This window comes from Entelurus aequoreus, linkage group LG27, assembly GCF_033978785.1.
Source record: "Entelurus aequoreus isolate RoL-2023_Sb linkage group LG27, RoL_Eaeq_v1.1, whole genome shotgun sequence".
Lineage (NCBI taxonomy): Eukaryota > Metazoa > Chordata > Actinopteri > Syngnathiformes > Syngnathidae > Entelurus > Entelurus aequoreus.
The window spans coordinates 8,907,300-8,927,299 of NC_084757.1; the positions used below are offsets into that span (position 1 = coordinate 8,907,300).

The 20,000-nt window shown below is 42.6% G+C and overlaps 1 protein-coding gene across 3 annotated transcripts in view; it reads right to left on the bottom strand.

The window, feature by feature from the left end:
* Positions 1-20,000, bottom strand: part of LOC133644561 (solute carrier organic anion transporter family member 2A1-like) — a 49,839-nt gene that overhangs the window by 4,787 nt on the left and 25,052 nt on the right. For all 3 annotated transcript variants that reach the window (XR_009824787.1, XR_009824786.1, XM_062039138.1), the window contains exons 9-11: positions 16,538-16,742; positions 11,768-11,915; positions 6,388-6,551 (exon numbers count right to left, since the gene is read on the bottom strand). Coding sequence is in view for 1 of the 3 variants with exons in the window: in XM_062039138.1 (XP_061895122.1) it covers positions 6,388-6,551; positions 11,768-11,915; positions 16,538-16,742 (517 nt within the window). In the remaining 2 variants the exon portion in view is untranslated. The remainder of the gene's footprint in view (positions 1-6,387; positions 6,552-11,767; positions 11,916-16,537; positions 16,743-20,000) is intronic.

A 20,000-nucleotide genomic window follows, 5' to 3' on the forward strand; every position in this document is an offset into this window, starting at 1 on the left:
CTGCAGGCTTAGTGCCAGAAAGTTACAGCTGTGCTCTAAAGGGTGAGCGTGGCTAAGGTGGTGTGCTATTTTTTAGAGAAAAATCCCCCAAAGGTGCCAATCATACCAAAGACTATAAAATGGGAGCCATTACCTCCCTGCTTGGCACTCAGCATCAAAGGTTGGAATTGGGGGTTAAATCACCAAAAATGACTCCCGGGCGCGGCCACCGCTGCTGCTCACTGCTCCCCTCACCTCTCAGGGGGTGAACAAGGGTGATGGGTCAAATGCAGAGGACAAATTTCACCACACCTAGTGTGTGTGGGTGTGGCAGTCATTGGTACTTTAACTTTAACTTAAAACATATTTAACATTTTTATTTCACATCTAACCTTTCGAAAATTGGAAAATCCCATTGAAAACGTCACAAAAAGCTCTTAAAAACGAAAGTGCAAAAGTAAGAAATGCGTCATAAAGTGTGAAGTGAAGTGAAGTGAATTATATTTATATAGCGCTTTGAGTCAATAGAGAAAAGTGCTACATAAATATAATTCACCTAGTGAAAGCCAATATCTAAGTTCCATTTAAAGCAGTGTGGGTGGCACTGGTTTAAAGGTGGGTAAAGTGTCTTGCCCAAGGACACAACGGCAGTGACGAGGATGGCGGAAGTGGGAATCGAACCTGGAACCCTCAAGTTGCTGGCACGGCCACTCTACCAACCGAGCTATGCCGCCCCAGAAGAAAATAGTGTGAAAATGTAAACATAGAGAAACCTGAGAGGAACTATTTTCTGCAGGCTTAGTGGCAGAAAGTTACAGCTGTGCTCTAAAGGGTGAGCGTGGCTGAGGTGGTGTGCTATTTTTTAGAGAAAAATCCCCCAAAAGTGCCAATCATACCAAAGACTATAAAAATGGGAGCCATTGCCTCCCTGCTTGGCACTCAGCATCAAAGGTTGGAATTGGGGGTTAAATCACCAAAAATTATTCCCGGGCGCGGCCACCGCTGCTGCTCACTGCTCCCCTCACCTCCCAGGGGGTGAACAAGGGTGATGGGTCGAATGCAGAGGACAAATTTCACCACACCTAGTGTGTGTGTGTGTGACAATCATTGGTACTTTAACTTAAAACATATTCAACATTTTTATTTCAAAAATTGGAAAATCACATTGAAAACGTCACAAAAATCTCTTAAAAACGAAGGTGCAAAAGTAAGAAATGCTCCATAAAGTGTGAAGTGAAGTATATTTATATAGCGCTTTTCTCTATTGACTCAAAGCGCTTTACATAGTGAAAGCCAATATCTAGGTTCCATTTAAAGCAGTGTGGGTGGCACTAGTTTAAAGGTGGGTAAAGTGTCTTGCCCAAGGACACAACGGCAGTGACGAGGATGGCGGAAGTGGGAATCGAACCTGGAACCCTCAAGTTGCTGGCACGGCCACTCTACCAACCGAGCTATGCCGCCCCAGAAGAAAATAGTGTGAAAATGTAAACATAGAGAAACCTGAGAAGAACTATTTTCTGCAGGCTTAGTGCCAGAAAGTTACAGCTGTGCTCTAAAGGGTGAGCGTGGCTAAGGTGGTGTGCTATTTTTTAGAGAAAAATCCCCCAAAGGTGCCAATCATACCAAAGACTATAAAAATGGGAGCCATTACCTCCCTGCTTGGCACTCAGCATCAAAGGTTGGAATTGGGGGTTAAATCACCAAAAATGACTCCTGGGCGTGGCCACCGCTGCTGCTCACTGCTCCCCTCACCTCCCAGGGGGTGAACAAGGGGATGGGTCAAATGCAGAGGACAAATTTCACCACACCTAGTGTGTGTGTGTGACAATCATTGGTACTTTAACTTAAAACATATAACATTTTTATTTCACATGTAATCTTTCGAAAATTGGAAAATCACATTGAAAACGTCACAAAAAGCTCTTAAAAACGAAAGTGCAAAAGTAAGAAATGCGTCATAAAGTGTGAAGTGAAGTATATTTATATAGCGCTTTTCTCTATTGACTCAAAGCGCTTTACATAATGAAAGCCAATATCTAAGTTCCATTTAAAGCAGTGTGGGTGGCACTGGGAGCAGGTGGGTAGTGTCTTGCCCAAGGACACAACGGCAGTGACTAGGAGGGCGGAAGCGGGAATCGAACTTGGAACCCTCAAGTTGCTGGCACGGCCACTCTACACAACTGAGCTATGCCGCTCCAGAAGAAAATAGTGTGAAAATGTAAACGGGGAAACCTGAGAAGAACTATTTTCTGCAGGCTTAGTGCCAGAAAGTTACAGCTGTGCTCTAAAGGGTGAGCATGGCTAAGGTGGTGTGCTATTTTTTAGAGAAAAATCCCCCAAAGGTGCCAATCATACCAAAGACTATAAAAATGGGAGCCATTACCTCCCTGCTTGGCACTCAGCATCAAAAGGTTGGAATTGGGGGTTAAATCACCAAAAATGACTCCCGAGTGTGGCCACCGCTGCTGCTCACTGCTCCCCTCACCTCCCAGGGGGTGAACAAGGGTGATGGGTCAAATGCAGAGGACATATTTCACCACACCTAGTGTGTGCGTGACAATCATTGGTACTTCAACTTTAACTTTAAACATATTTAACATTTTTATCTCTAATCTAACCTTTCGAAAGTTGGAAAATCACATTGAAAACGTCACAAAAAGCTCTTAAAAACGAAAGTGCAAAAGTAAGAAATGCGTCATAAAGTGTGAAGTGAAGTGAAGTGAATTATATTTATATAGCGCTTTGAGTCAATAGAGAAAAGTGCTACATAAATATAATTCACATAGTGAAACCCAATACTTTTTGGTGTAACCATCATGAGCGTTCTGTTCAGGTATATTTCTTTTATATTTTGATAGATCATCATATTTATGTATTACTAAATTGAAATAGGTATTGATCAATCTTTAAACTGTGTGTATTTGATTCCAGTTTGCTTTTGACATCTTATTTAGAATTGTAGTTGAAACTTTTACAACCTTGTGTTGCGCTCATGATGGCGTAACCAAACTAGATTTCATTTAATGATAATTTTTTAAATTATATTTACTGTATATATTATTTTGAATATTTATTCCCTTTTTTACATTTAGTATATTTAAAGGCCTACTGAAATGAATTTTTTAAAATTTAAAACGGGGATAGCAGATCCATTCTATGTGTCATACTTGATCATTTCGCGATATTGCCATATTTTTGCTGAAAGGATTTAGTAGAGAACATCGACGATAAAGTTCGCAACTTTTAGTCGCTGATAAAAAAAAAAGCCTTGTCCCTACCGGAAGTAGCGTGACGTCACAGGTTGGAGGGCTGCTCACATTTCCCTATTGTTTACAATGCAGCGAGAGAGATTCGGACCGAGAAAGCGACAATTTCCCCATTAAATTGAGCCAGGATGAAAGATTCGTGGATGAGGAACGTGAGAGTGAAGGACTAGAGTGCAGTGCAGGACGTATCTTTTTTCGCTCTGACCGTAACTTAGGTACAAGCTGGTTCATTGGATTCCACACTCTCTCCTTTTTCTATTGTGGATCACGGATTTATATTTTAAACCACCTCGGCTACTATATCCTCTTGAAAATGAGAGTCGAGAACGCGAAATGGACATTCACAGTGACTTTTATCTCCACGACAATACATCGACGAAGCTCTTTAGCTACTGAGCTAACGTGATAGCATCGTCCTTAAATGCAGATAGAAACAAAATACATAAACCCCTGACTGGAAGGATAGACAGAAGATCAACAATACTATTAAACCATGGACATGTAAATACACGGTTAATAATTTCCAGCTTGGCGAAGCTTAAAAATGCTGTTGCTAACGACGCCATTGAAGCTAACTTAGCAACAGGACCTCACAGAGCTATGCTAAAAACATTAGCTATCCACCTACGCCAGCCAGCCCTCATCTGCTCATCAACACCCGTGCTCACCTGCGTTCCAGCGATCGACGGAAGGACGAAGGACTTCACCCGATCATCCGTGCGGTCGGCGGCTAGCGTCGGCTAGCGCGTCTGCTATCCAAGTAAGTCCTCCTGGTTGTGTTGCTGCAGCCAGCCGCTAATACACTGATCCCACCTACAACTTTCTTCTTTGCAGTCTCCATTGTTCATTAAACAAATTGCAAAAAAGTCACCAACACAGATGTCCAGAATACTGTGGAATTTTGAGATGAAAACAGAGCTTTTTGTATTGGATTCAAAGGTGTACCAATACTTCCGTTTAACTAGTGACGTCACGCGCATACGTCATCATACATAGACGTTTTTCAACCGGAAGTTTAGCAGGAAATTTAAAATTGCACTTTATAAGTTAACCCGGCCGTATTGGCATGTGTTGCAATGTTAAGATTTCATCATTGATATATAAACTATCAGACTGCGTGGTCGCTAGTAGTGGCTTTCAGTAGGCCTTTAAATATTCTGTGTTTTATGCATTTTTTCTTTTTGGAACATGTACTATACATATAATACAATAAAGTCCCATATAAAATTATGTTTCTAGCAATACTTTAATTTTGCCTTTGAAAGTAACACTCCGATGTTGCAGTTTGACATTACTGTCTGTAATTTTTCTGTGTGAAAATGTTAATAATAAAGAGAATATGTTACGTTTAAAAGAAATGCCTTTTATTATTGTCAACTAGCATAAGAAATGAAAGATAGATATTTATTAAGATGACAAAGAAATAAAAGAAATGAAGATATAAAACATAACGGAAAAAAAAGAGAAATTGAAAAAATAAATGAATATAAAAAATAAAAGAAATGCCTTTTATTATTGTCAACTAGCATAAAAAATAAAAGATAGATATCTTTTAAGATGACAAAGAAATAAAAGAAATGAAGATATAAAACATAACGGAAAAAAAAGAGAAATTGAAAAAATAAATGAATATAAAAAATAAAAGAAATGCCTTTTATTATTGTCAACTAGCATAAGAAATAAAAGATAGATATCTTTTAAGATGACAAAGAAATAAAAGAAATGAAGGTATAAAACATAATAAATAATGAACATAATATAACAAAAAAAAAAGAGAAATTGAAAAAATAAATGAATATAAAAAATGTGTGGAAAACAGTATACTGAGTTTTTTCACATTTTTTTCTTATTTTTGTTGTAACAATGCACAACAGAGCTTGATAATCGTGTCAGAGCCTGATTTAAAGCGTCATGATCGCATCAAAGCATAATAAAGTTCAATAAAGCGTAATAAAACGTATCAAAGCGTGATTTAAAGCGTATCAAAGCGGGATCAAATCGTGAGGAACGGTAACAAAGCGGCAACTAATTCGTATCAGAGCGTATCAAAGCATAACATTACTTCGGAGATTGGGATATTCGTGGAAAAATGGACAAAAATGACGGCGCTTTGCTCGCCGCTTTAAAGCGCGGCAAGCGGCGTTGCTGTGAACCAGGCATTAGTGGAGCTGTACACTGTAATATCTTACTGACATCATTTAGGAGCAAAACCCTTAAAACAAGTAAAACACTCTAACATAAAATCTGCTTAGTGAGAAGAATTATCTTATCAGACAGAAAATAAGCAAATATCACCCTTATTTGACATATTTCATCTTTTTGCAGTGTACCGTCAAGCATGGTGGTGGTAGTATTATGCTCTGGGTGGGTGAGGGGTGTGGTCACCTGAGCAGCATCATGTACATGGGGGTTGTGGGTGAGGGGTGTGGTCACCTGAGCAGCATCATGTACATGGGGTTGTGGGTGAGGGGTGTGGTCACCTGAGCAGCATCATGTACATGGGGGTTGTGGGTGAGGGGTGTGGTCACCTGAGCAGCATCATGTACATGGGGGTTGTGGGTGAGGGGTGTGGTCACCTGAGCAGCATCATGTACATGGGGTTGTGGGTGAGGGGTGTGGTCACCTGAGCAGCATCATGTACATGGGGTTGTGGGTGAAGGGTGTGGTCACCTGAGCAGCATCATGTACATGGGGGTTGTGGGTGAGGGGTGTGGTCACCTGAGCAGCATCATGTACATGGGGGTTGTGGGTGAGGGGTGTGGTCACCTGAGCAGCATCATGTACATGGGGTTGTGGGTGAGGGGTGTGGTCACCTGAGCAGCATCATGTACATGGGGTTGTGGGTGAGGGGTGTGGTCACCTGAGCAGCATCATGTACATGGGGTTGTGGGTGAGGGGTGTGGTCACCTGAGCAGCATCATGTACATGGGGTTGTGGGTGAGGGGTGTGGTCACCTGAGCAGCATCATGTACATGGGGTTGTGGGTGAGGGGTGTGGTCACCTGAGCAGCATCATGTACATGGGGTTGTGGGTGAGGGGTGTGGTCACCTGAGCAGCATCATGTACATGGGGTTGTGGGTGAGGGGTGTGGTCACCTGAGCAGCATCATGTACATGGGGTTGTGGGTGAGGGGTGTGGTCACCTGAGCAGCATCATGTACATGGGGTTGTGGGTGAGGCAGGCCATCAGCGCCCCCGCAGAGACCACCAGGATGACGGGCAGCAGGAAGTGAGGACAGTTGTTGGGACAGGGCGCCGGCCTGGCGTGGCTCTGGCTGCCGGGTATGCACCTGCAGTCGGTGTAAAGCTGCGGGCAAAAGGAGGGAGACAAAAAGTCAGATTAGCATTTGCGGCGGTGGCTGTAGGCGACCCCCTGATGTTTTAAGCACTCCGAGACAAGCGTGTTGGACTCGTGCGAATCTGCACGGCCAGTTAACATCTAAATGTCCTCCAATTTCCTTTATTTTAGTCGAGGCATTTACAAAAGGTAGGCTGTGGCAGCTACACAACAGCTAAGCACACAATAGCACATAAGCTAGACATACTCAATTATCATTGAACAACATTGCAGTGTGAATTAACACGTGTGTCAATATAAACAAGTATGAACAAATTCTAGTTGCATATTACTTGCACATACAAAGTCTCCAAGGCAGAAGAACGTATCCAGTAACAAACGTGTCCGCATTGTTCAACTCGCTGCATCTCCAGCTTTACTTTATGAATTATTGGGTCCAGTAAATGTTAGCCAAAAAAAAAAAAAAAAAAAAAAATTTTTTTTTTTAAATTACCACCCCACTTCAACCTAAAGACAGCATGAGTCCATTCCAGACGGCTAATAATAAATAGGTTGGCGTTTTTCATACCTACCATTGTTCTCTCTTTGACTCATTTCACATGATCAAAACTTTTCCCAACATTCCACACTACAAAATATCTCAAATATGTATGATTCCCGCTGATATCATACCAGGTCAATATCGGTATCGGCCAACAATAAAGGATCCGATATTGCTATTGTATATCAGAAGTGAAAATGTCAACGGTCAGTGTCTCGACTCGATATTGATATCGGTCCGTTGTCAGCAAAATAAATACATTCTACTTGCATCTAAAATCTCCGATACGAGCAGTCCTGCAGTGTTGACTTGTGTGTGATATCATGTGCGATACAAGCAGTAATGCAGTGCTGACTTGTGTGTGATATCATGTGCGATACGAGCAGTCCTACAGTGTTGACTTGTGTGTGATATCATGTGCGATACAAGCAGTCCTGCAGTGTTGACTTGTGTGTGATATTATGTGCGATACAAGCAATCCTGCAGAGTGTTGACTTCTGTGTGATATCATGTGCGATACAAGCAGTCCTGCAGTGTTGAATTGTGTGTGAGATCATGTGCGATACAAGCAGTCCTGCAGAGTGTTGACTTGTGTGTGATATCATGTGCTATACAAGCAATCCTGCAGAGTGTTGACTTGTGTGTGATATCATGTGCGATACAAGCAGTCCTGCAGTGTTGAATTGTGTGTGATATCATGTGGGATACAAGCAGTAATGCAGTGCTGACTTGTGTGTGATATCATGTGCGATACAAGCAGTCCTGCAGTGTTGACTTGTGTGTGATACCATGTGCGACACAAGCAGTCCTGCAGTGTTGACTTGTGTGTGTGATATCATGTGCGATACAAGCAGTCCTGCAGAGTGTTGACTTGTGTGTGTGATATCATGTGCGATACAAGCAGTCCTGCAGTGTTGACTTGTGTGTGATATTATGTGCGATACAAGCAATCCTGCAGAGTGTTGACTTCTGTGTGATATCATGTGCGATACAAGCAGTCCTGCAGTGTTGAATTGTGTGTGAGATCATGTGCGATACAAGCAGTCCTGCAGAGTGTTGACTTGTGTGTGATATCATGTGCTATACAAGCAATCCTGCAGAGTGTTGACTTGTGTGTGATATCATGTGCGATACAAGCAGTCCTGCAGTGTTGAATTGTGTGTGATATCATGTGGGATACAAGCAGTAATGCAGTGCTGACTTGTGTGTGATATCATGTGCGATACAAGCAGTCCTGCAGTGTTGACTTGTGTGTGATACCATGTGCGACACAAGCAGTCCTGCAGTGTTGACTTGTGTGTGTGATATCATGTGCGATACAAGCAGTCCTGCAGAGTGTTGACTTGTGTGTGTGATATCATGTGCGATACAAGCAGTCCTGCAGAGTGTTGACTCGTGTGTGATATCATGTGGGATACAAGCATCCTGCAGAGTGTTGACTCGTGTGTGATATCATGTGGGATACAAGCAGTCCTGCAGAGTGTTGACTCGTGTGTGATATCATGTGGGATACAAGCAGTCCTGCAGAGTGTTGACTTGTGTGTGATATCATGTGCGATACAAGCAATCCTGCAGAGTGTTGACTTGTGTGTGATATCATGTGCGATACAAGCAGTCCTGCAGTGTTGAATTGTGTGTGATATCATGTGGGATACAAGCAGTCCTGCAGAGTGTTGACTTGTGTGTGATATCATGTGCGATACAAGCAGTCCTGCAGTGTTGACTTGTGTGTGTGATATCATGTGCGATACAAGCAGTCCTGCAGAGTGTTGACTTGTGTGTGTGATATCGTGTGCGATACAAGCAGTCCTGCAGAGTGTTGACTCGTGTGTGATATCATGTGCGATACAAGCAGTCCTGCAGAGTGTTGACTTGTGTGTGTGATATCATGTGGGATACAAGCAGCCCTGCAGTGTTGACTTGTGTGTGATATCATGTGGGATACAAGCAGTCCTGCAGAGTGTTGACTTGTGTGTGATATCATGTGCGATACAAGCAGTCCTGCAGAGTGTTGACTTGTGTGTGTGATATCATGTGCGATACAAGCAGTCCTGCAGAGTGTTGACTTGTGTGTGTGATATCATGTGCGATACAAGCAGTCCTGCAGTGTTGACTCGTGTGTGATATCATGTGCGATACAAGCAGTCCTGCAGAGTGTTGACTTGTGTGTGTGATATCATGTGGGATACAAGCAGTCCTGCAGTGTTGACTTGTGTGTGATATCATGTGCGATACAAGCAGTCCTGCAGAGTGTTGACTCGTGTGTGATATCATGTGGGAAACAAGCAGTCCTGCAGCGTGTTGACTTGTGTCTGATATCATGTGCGATACAAGCAGTCCTGCAGAGTGTTGACTTGTGTGTGATATCATGTGCGATACAAGCAGTCCTGCAGAGTATTGACTTGTGTGTGTGTGATATCATGTGCGATACAAGCACTCCTGCAGAGGGTTGACTTGTGTGTTGACTTGTGTGATATCATGTGCGATACAAGCATTCCTGCAGAGTGTTGACTTGTGTGTGTGATATCATGTGCGATACAAGCAGTCCTGCAGAGTGTTGACTTGTGTGTGTGATATCATGTGCGATACAAGCAGTCCTGCAGAGTGTTGACTCGTGTGTGATATCATGTGGGATACAAGCAGTCCTGCAGAGTGTTGACTTGTGTGTGATATCATGTGGGATACAAGCAGTCCTGCAGTGTTGACTTGTGTGTGATATCATGTGCAATACAAGCAGTCTTGCAGAGTGTTTACTTGTGTGTGTGATATCATGTGCGATACAAGCAGTCCTGCAGAGTGCTGACTTGTGTGTGTGATATCATGTGTGATACAAGCAGTCCTGCAGAGTGTTGACTTGTGTGTGTGATATCATGTGCGATACAAGCAGTCCTGCAGAGTGTTGACTTGTGTGTGTGATATCATGTGCGATACAAGCAGTCCTGCAGAGTGTTGACTTGTGTGTGTGATATCATGTGCGATACAAGCAGTCCTGCAGAGTGTTGACTCGTATGTGATATAATGTGGGATACAAGCAGTCCTGCAGAGTGTTGACTCGTGTGTGATATCATGTGGGATACAAGCAGTGCTGCAGTGTTGACTCGTGTGTGATATCATGTGGGATACAAGCAGTCCTGCAGAGTGTTGACTTGTGTGTGATATCATGTGCGATACAAGCAGTCCTGCAGAGTGTTGACTTGTGTGTGTGTGATATCATGTGCGATACAAGCACTCCTGCAGAGTGTTGACTTGTGTGTGTGATATCATGTGCGATACAAGCAGTCCTGCAGAGTGTTGACTTGTGTGTGTGATATCATGTGCGATACAAGCAGTCCTGCAGAGTGTTGACTTGTGTGTGTGATATCATGTGCGATACAAGCAGTCCTGCAGAGTGTTGACTTGTGTGTGTGATATCATGTGCGATACAAGCAGTCCTGCAGAGTGTTGACTCGTGTGTGATATCATGTGGGATACAAGCAGTCCTGCAGAGTGTTGACTTGTGTGTGATATCATGTGCGACACAAGCAGTCCTGCAGAGTGTTGACTCGTGTGTGATATCATGTGGGATACAAGCAGTCCTGCAGAGTGTTGACTCGTGTGTGATATCATGTGGGATACAAGCAGTCCTGCAGAGTGTTGACTTGTGTGTGATATCATGTGCGATACAAGCAGTCCTGCAGTGTTGAATTGTGTGGGATACAAGCAGTCCTGCAGTGTTGACTTGTGTGTGATATCATGTGCGATACAAGCAGTCCTGCGGAGTGTTTACTTGTGTGTGTGATATCATGTGCGATACAAGCAGTCCTGCACAGTGTTGACTTGTGTGTGTGATATCATGTGCGATACAAGCAGTCCTGCAGAGTGTTGACTTGTGTGTGATATCATGTGCGATACAAGCAGTCCTGCAGAGTGTTGACTTGTGTGTGATATCATGTGCAATACAAGCAGTCCTGCAGAGTGTTGACTTGTGTGTGTGATATCATGTGCGATACAAGCAGTCCTGCAGAGTGTTGACTCGTATGTGATATAATGTGGGATACAAGCAGTCCTGCAGAGTGTTGACACGTGTGTGATACCATGTGCGATACAAGCAGTCCTGCAGAGTGTTGACTCGTGTGTGATATCATGTGGGATACAAGCAGTCCTGCAGAGTGTTGACTCGTGTGTGATATCATGTGGGATACAAGCAGTCCTGCAGAGTGTTGACTCGTGTGTGATATCATGTGGGATACAAGCAGTGCTGACTTGTGTGGGATATCATGTGCGATACAAAAAACAACCTTGTGTAATTATTGGAGGATGTAATGAAGTTTCTGTAACTTTGCAAAGGACTGCTTGTATCGCACATGATATCACACTTAGCATTATTTGATACTTGTTTGTGTTGACAAATGTGCTGCTTTACACTGCAACACTGTTCAATTATAATTACGCATGTTTAGCTGGTGTGCTATTATGTGCTTAGCTGTCGTGTAGCTGCTAGTAGCATGTTTACCTTTTGACAAAAATAGAAGAAAAAAAAACAACCATGTGTGCTTATTGGAGGATGTAAAGAAGTTACTGGAACTTTGCACAGGACTGCTTGTATCGCACATGATATCACACATTTTACATGCAAGCACATATCATCCCATACCAATATGGGCTCAGGATATCTGTAGTAAACATGTGTGGAGACGTCACCTACCTGGACCAGGTGTGTGTGGTTGGGGTTTTTGGTGAAGTGGGTGCAGCCCGCGTGACACGGGGAGATGTACTCCACGCCATCGGAGCCGCACACCGGGTTGAAGGCGCCGGCGGGACACGAGCAGTTGGCGTAACACATGGAGGGAGACCTGGAGAGAGACCGCCACTGTTAGAATAATTGGATCCAAGTTATCACAAGAGTTCCCGGCGGGCAGACAAAAGCTGTCTTTAATCCTACCAAGAAGAAGGCTTGTAAAAGTCCACTGTGTAGGATGGGAAGCAACATGAAGGTGTTCTGTTTCTTTCATGTATTGTAATCAACAGAAGGATATTGTCTGGCCCGAGAACTACAAAGCGAAGAGGAAGCAGGACCTGACTCCCCTCCAGAGACTTCTTCTTTGAACGGTTTACGACCTTTCCTTTGAACCGTTTTAATCAAAGGCGATGGCTGTTTACGACCCCCATCCCTTAGAAACAGCTGTTGCCATGTCATCTGGGAAAGTACAAATAAAAGAGGAGGCGTACAATCTTTCGCCAGAGAGTACAGTCCAGACGTTTCACCTCAAACTGAGCCAAATTTAACTCTGTCTCAGTTTAATTCCTTGCTTCTTGTCTTGTTTGATAGATGTCATCAGTGTTTGAACCTGACAGCCACTTCATGCACACGGAGGATTTCTGGAGGCAGAATCACTAAAGAAGTCTGAACTAAACGGACTGAAGACAAAAACCACACAAGACCTCTTCTTTGAACTGTTTTACGACCTTTCCTTTGAACCGTTTTAATCAAAGGCGATGGCTGTTTACGACCCCCGTCCCTTAGAAACAGCTGTTGCCATGTCATCCGGGAAAGTCCAAATAAAAGAGGAGGCGTACAATCTTTCGCCAGAGAGTACAGTCCAGACGTTTCACCTCAAACTGAGCCAAATTTAACTCTGTCTCGGTTTAATTCCTTGCTTCTTGTCTTGTTTGATAGATGTCATCAGTGTTTGAACCTGACAGCCACTTCATGCACACGGAGGATTTCTGGAGGCAGAATCACTAAAGAAGTCTGAACTAAACGGACTGAAGACAAAAACCACACAAGACCTCTTCTTTGAACTGTTTTACGACCTTTTCTTTGAACTGTTTTAATCAAAGGCGATGGCTGTTTACGACCCCCGTCCCTTAGAAACAGCTGTTGCCATGTCATCTGGGAAAGTACAAATAAAAGAGGAGGCGTACAATCTTTCGCCAGAGAGTACAGTCCAGACGTTTCACCTCAAACTGAGCCAAATTTAACTCTGTCTCAGTTTAATTCCTTGCTTCTTGTCTTGTTTGATAGATGTCATCAGTGTTTGAACCTGACAGCCACTTCATGCACACGGAGGATTTCTGGAGGCAGAATCACTAAAGAAGTCTGAACTAAACGGACTGAAGACAAAAACCACACAAGACCTCTTCTTTGAACTGTTTTACGACCCTTTCTTTGAACTGTTTTAATCAAAGGCGATGGCTGTTTACGACCCCCGTCACTTAGAAACAGCTGTTGCCATGTAATCCGGGAAAGTCCAAATAAAAGAGGAGGCGTACAATCTTTCGCCAGAGAGTACAGTCCAGACGTTTCACCTCAAACTGAGCCCAATTTAACTCTGTCTCGGTTTAATTCCTTGCTTCTTGTCTTGTTTGATAGATGTCATCAGTGTTTGAACCTGACAGCCACTTCATGCACACGGAGGATTTCTGGAGGCAGAATCACTAAAGAAGTCTGAACTAAACGGACTGAAGACAAAAACCACACAAGACCTCTTCTTTTAACTGTTTTACGACCTTTCCTTTGAACTGTTTTAAACAAAGGCGATGGCTGTTTACGACCCCCGTCCCTTAGAAACAGCTGTTGCCATGTCATCCGGGAAAGTCCAAATAAAAGAGGAGGCGTACAATCTTTCGCCAGAGAGTACAGTCCAGACGTTTCACCTCAAACTGAGCCAAATTTAACTCTCTCTCGGTTTAATTCCTTGCTTCTTGTCTTGTTTGATAGATGTCATCAGTGTTTGAACCTGACAGCCACTTCATGCACACGGAGGATTTCTGGAGGCAGAATCATTAAAGAAGTCTGAACTAAACGGACTGAAGACAAAAACCACACAAGACCTCTTCTTTGAACTGTTTTACGATCTTTCCTTTGAACCGTTTTAATCAAAGGCGATGGCTGTTTACGACCCCCGTCCCTTAGAAACAGCTGTTGCCATGTCATCCGGGAAAGTCCAAATAAAAGAGGAGGCGTACAATCTTTCGCCAGAGAGTACAGTCCAGACGTTTCACCTCAAACTGAGCCAAATTTAACTCTGTCTCGGTTTAATTCCTTGCTTCTTGTCTTGTTTGATAGATGTCATCAGTGTTTGAACCTGACAGCCACTTCATGCACACGGAGGATTTCTGGAGGCAGAATCACTAAAGAAGTCTGAACTAAACGGACTGAAGACAAAAACCACACAAGACCTCTTCTTTGAACTGTTTTACGACCTTTTCTTTGAACTGTTTTAATCAAAGGCGATGGCTGTTTACGACCCCCGTCCCTTAGAAACAGCTGTTGCCATGTCATCTGGGAAAGTACAAATAAAAGAGGAGGCGTACAATCTTTCGCCAGAGAGTACAGTCCAGACGTTTCACCTCAAACTGAGCCAAATTTAACTCTGTCTCAGTTTAATTCCTTGCTTCTTGTCTTGTTTGATAGATGTCATCAGTGTTTGAACCTGACAGCCACTTCATGCACACGGAGGATTTCTGGAGGCAGAATCACTAAAGAAGTCTGAACTAAACGGACTGAAGACAAAAACCACACAAGACCTCTTCTTTGAACTGTTTTACGACCTTTCCTTTGAACCGTTTTAATCAAAGGCGATGGCTGTTTACGACCCCCGTCCCTTAGAAACAGCTGTTGCCATGTCATCCGGGAAAGTCCAAATAAAAGAGGAGGCGTACAATCTTTCGCCAGAGAGTACAGTCCAGACGTTTCACCTCAAAGTGAGCCAAATTTAACTCTGTCTCGGTTTAATTCCTTGCTTCTTGTCTTGTTTGATAGATGTCATCAGTGTTTGAACCTGACAGCCACTTCATGTACACGGAGGATTTCTGGAGGCAGAATCACTAAAGAAGTCTGAACTAAACGGACTGAAGACAAAAACCACACAAGACCTCTTCTTTGAACTGTTTTACGACCTTTCCTTTGAACTGTTTTAATCAAAGGCGATGGCTGTTTACGACCCCCGTCCCTTAGAAACAGCTGTTGCCATGTCATCCGGGAAAGTCCAAATAAAAGAGGAGGCGTACAATCTTTCGCCAGAGAGTACAGTCCAGACGTTTCACCTCAAACTGAGCCAAATTTAACTCTGTCTCGGTTTAATTCCTTGCTTCTTGTCTTGTTTGATAGATGTCATCAGTGTTTGAACCTGACAGCCACTTCATGCACACGGAGGATTTCTGGAGGCAGAATCACTAAAGAAGTCTGAACTAAACGGACTGAAGGCAAACCACACAAGTGAGTATTGTCGATGAAAAATTACTATTTTAGTCGTCTCTTGTCTAAACCACAATTTGAGCCTAAATGTTTGTGTGGGGGTTTCTTTTCCTCAGCAGCCTGGGCCTGGTCATAGATAAGACACTTTTATGGCCTTGATGCATTCTTGGAGTCTGGTGGCGGTGCGGCCAAACCACCTTCTCTGTGAATAGGACAACGATCACTAATTTGGGTTGTATTTGTCTTTTGCTCAATGGTTTCTCCTGAAATGGGTTTCTTTTGAGATTGTGACTGCCTGTCAAATGTTGAATCAAAACATTCCAGGTTTTGCTAATATCACAATCAGATAAGATTGGACCCAACCCCTCCTTCTCCCTATCACGTTTCCCAAAGCAGATATAAACATCTTTAAGACCTCTTTGTATCACTCTCTCTCTCTCACTTTTCTTTCTTTAGCAGCATAACCACAACTCATTTTAATTGAGATCTCAAATAAACACTTAAAAAGATATTAGCTTTCTCCGGACAATTCTTTATTTAATAGGTAACCTACTCAGTGGCCTAGTGGTTAGAGTGTCCGCCCTAAGATAGGTAGGTTATGAGTTAAAACCCCCAAGACTATAAAAAATGGGACCCATTACCTCCCTGCTTGGCATTCAACATCAAGGGTTGGAATTGGGGGTTAAATCACCAAAAAATTATTCCCGGGCGCGGCCACCGCTGCTGCCCACTGCTCCCCTCACCTCCCAGGGGGTGAACAAGGGGATGAGTCAAATGCAGAGGACTAATTTCACCACACCTAGTGTGTGTGTGACAATCATTGGTACTTTAACTTCATTAAACTCCAAAACAGTATTGTGTTGGAATAAATGTGTATACAAACTGCAGTATTACGATAAAAAGCACATTGTGACCAGAGAATGACCTTGTCCGCATGACCCACTGTGAAAGTATCTCTTCTCGCTGCTCATTTTGAAGGTGTCGGCTTCTTCGTTCCAGTCTAACAGTGCATCATTGTCTGGATAGCCCGATGCTTCCCACCGAGTTGCGTCACATGCTCTCTCCCCCCTCCAAACTGAACTGACTCCCGCTCTCTCTCCCACCTTGTAGTCAGTGTATAAAGAAGAACGCGTCTCTCATCCTATTGCACGTTCCTTCAATACATGCAGTGAATGTGACCTGTGCCTTCTCAACTGCTCCAGGTTTTCAAACAAATCTAAGAAAGGCAATTTTGCTTGACTACTTGATTAGAAAATGTCCATCGTCTTGGCTCACCCGTGCCGCCCGACTTGGTAGTGATTGACCTCGGAGACTCTCTGCGTGGAGCAGCCCATGAAGAAGAGCGGGATGAAGAGGAGGGTGGACATGGTCAACAGGACCACGCAGAAGCGCGGAATGTTCTTCAGCGACATTCCCGTCTTCTTCATGATGACACCGCCAATCAGCATCCCCACCGCCACTGCCGGAAGATTCACAGCACCTGCGAGGGAGGATATTTATTTTAAACGCCGCGCCAATCACCAGGACGTATTCCAACTAATCTGGATAGAATCCAGATTGAACATTTGGCGGCAACGTAAACGGAACATGGGGAACATCAGTTAAGGCAGTGGTCCCCAACCACCGGGCCGCACAAGAAATTTAAAAAAAAAAAAAAAAAATTTTTTTTTTTTTTTTTTTTTTTTAATGTATATATTGTGTTTTTATGTTGATTTCATAAAAAAAAACAAAAAAAAAACAAAAACATTATATATCAATATAGATCAATACAGTCTGCAGGGATACAGTCCGTAAGCACACATGATTGTATTTATTTATGTAAAAAAAAAAAAAAAAAATTTTTTTTTAAATAATTTATTATTTTTTTTTAAATACCCCCCCCCCAACCGGTCCGTGGGACAAATTTTCAAGCGTTGACCGGTCCGCAGCTACAAAAAGGTTGGCGACCACTGAGTTAAGGCATTCAGGGTCTTACTTATTAAAATCCAAATAATACATAGTGTGTGCAAACTATACAATGTTGTGTACTATTAGTGATCTACCAAGACTGTACAATTGATAACAAGTACAAAAGTGGTGCAGACCGCCATATTTAAATGAGGTTTTTGCATGTGTCGCCATGGAGAGACTCGTTTCATTGGTCCAGTCTGTGTGGTTGACATTTAGCACACAAATATGATACGTATGTATCACCTTTTCTAGGCTACATTGTAGACCAGGGTTTCTTTAACCGTTTGGACCTTGGGGCCCAACTTTTCCACTCCAGAGTTGCCTGTGGCCCACTCAAATATTAACACTAAATTAGTCATCTTACTCTTAATTTTAATCCTATTCAAAAATGACGGCGCTAAATTAAATAGAAATGAATACCTATATAAAATAATTCATACGATAAAATCTACCTGAATTTAATAAGAAATAACATACGTTTTTAAATAAACTGTCAACAAAATTAAGGTGCAAGTGAAAATACAGCTTCACCACTTTAGTCATCATTTTTGCGCTTAAAAAAAATTTCTACGACTTTCTGTTTGTTTGATATTGTCATTACTGCCACAAGTGGTGGAAAAGTGTCAGAATAATTTTATCTAAAACTTTGTGTTTCAATGAGTTCCCGGCGAGCAGACAAAAGCTGTCTTTGATCTTACCAATCAAAAGGCTTGTAAAACTCCACTGTGCAGGATGGGAAGCGACACGAAGGTGTTCTGTTTCTTTCATGTATTGTAATCAACAGAAAGATATTGTCTGGCCCGAGAACTACAAAGCGAAGAGGAAGCAGGACCTGACTCCCCTCCAGAGACCTCTTCTTTGAACTGTTTTACGACCTTTTCTTTGAACTGTTTTAATCAAAGGCGATGGCTGTTTACGACCCCCGTCCCTTAGAAACAGCTGTTGCCATGTCATCCGGGAAAGTCCAAATAAAAGAGGAGGCGTACAATCTTTCGCCAGAGAGTACAGTCCAGACGTTTCACCTCAAACTGAGCCAAATTCAACTCTGTCTCGGTTTAATTCCTTGCTTCTTGTCTTGTTTGATAGATGTCATCAGTGTTTGAACCTGACAGCCACTTCATGCACACGGAGGATTTCTGGAAGCAGAATCACTAAAGAAGTCGGTTTCTTTGATGTATTGTAATACACAGGAAAATTGTATCTTGACCCGAGATCTACAAAGCGGAGAGGAAGCAGGACCTGACCTCCCCCTCCGGGCACCTTTTCTTTGAACTGTTTTGTAACCAAAGGCGACGGCTGTTTACGACCCCCCTTCCCTTTAGAAACAGCTGTTGCCATGTAATCAGGGAAAGTCCAAATAAAAGAGGAGGCGTACAATCTTTCGTCAAGAGCGTGGTGGGACACTGTGCAAGGGTACAGGTCTACGCGTTTCTCCTCATTGAGCCAAATTTAACTCGGTCTCCGTTTAATTCCTTGCTTCTTGTCTTGTTTAATCAATGTCATCAGTGTTTGAACCTGACAAAAAGTGTATTACATCCGAGTACAGCTGCGGTCCATACGGACTACAGCTGAGAAACACGTCTTTTGGCGGCCCTCTAGAAAACGCCCGTGTTATTTTTATTTTTTATTTTTCCTGTCCAGCTTCTCAGGCAAATCATATAGTTAATAATACTAATAATAATACCTGGGATTTATATAGCGCTTTTCTAAGTACCCAAAGTCGCTTTACATGTTAAAAACCCATCATTCATTCACACCTGGTGGTGGTAAGCTACTTTCATAGCCACAACTGCCCTGGGGTAGACTGACGGATATAGTTGATGTAGATGCCCATATAGGCTGTTCAGATTTACTTTACAAAAGAGAAGTGTAGGATACTTCTCTTGTTGCCTTATTTGTATTTCACCACTACTGTTTTCTGTTTATTTGTTACTGACTGTGGCAGGACACCTCTGCCTCTGTTTCACTTTATGTTGCTGGTAAATAATATGGTTGCAGTAGTAGGCTAAAGTTAAATTATTTAGTATGCACTAATTAAAGGGGCAGAGCTTTAAGAGACATTTTAGCTTTTATATTTTATAAGATATATTTTTTGTAAGAACCACAATTAATAAATATATTGCAGTGAACAACTTATTGTTCAAATCTGTATATAAATATGTACATAAAGTGTTGTAATTATATTGTAAAATGGATGGATGGATGGACGTTTAAAACAAAACTGTTATTATTAATTAGTAAGTATACATTTTTTGAGCCTTTTTAGAGAAAATCATATCATTGTAGTAAATTATGCAAGTTACTCGATGATGTCATGGTGACCACGCCCATAGCCACGCCCCCACCGCCACAGGTATCTTGGCAGTTTATGGGAAACACTGAAATGCCCCTCACCTGTTAAACAAGTCACCAAAAAAAAGGATTTTATGTGAGTTGGTGCTGATAGGACCAGCGAGATTTGGTCGGTGCCAAAAAAAAAAGTAGCAAATTCGGTACCCATCCCGAAACGCAGAACAGTTTGAGTCTTGATAAATCAGTGCTCAATTATTAGATTTGAATCTTTTGCTGCCAGTCTTGTGATGTTAAAGTACCAATTATTATCACACACACGCAAGGTGTGGCGAAATTATTCTCTGCATTTGACCCTTGATCACCCCCTGGGAGGTGAGGGGAGCAGTGAGCAGCAGCGGTGGCCGCGCCCGGGAATCATTTTTGTTGATTTAACCCCCAATTCCAACCCTTGATGATGGTATGTCCAGCGTACATTCTGCATATCGATGAAGACACA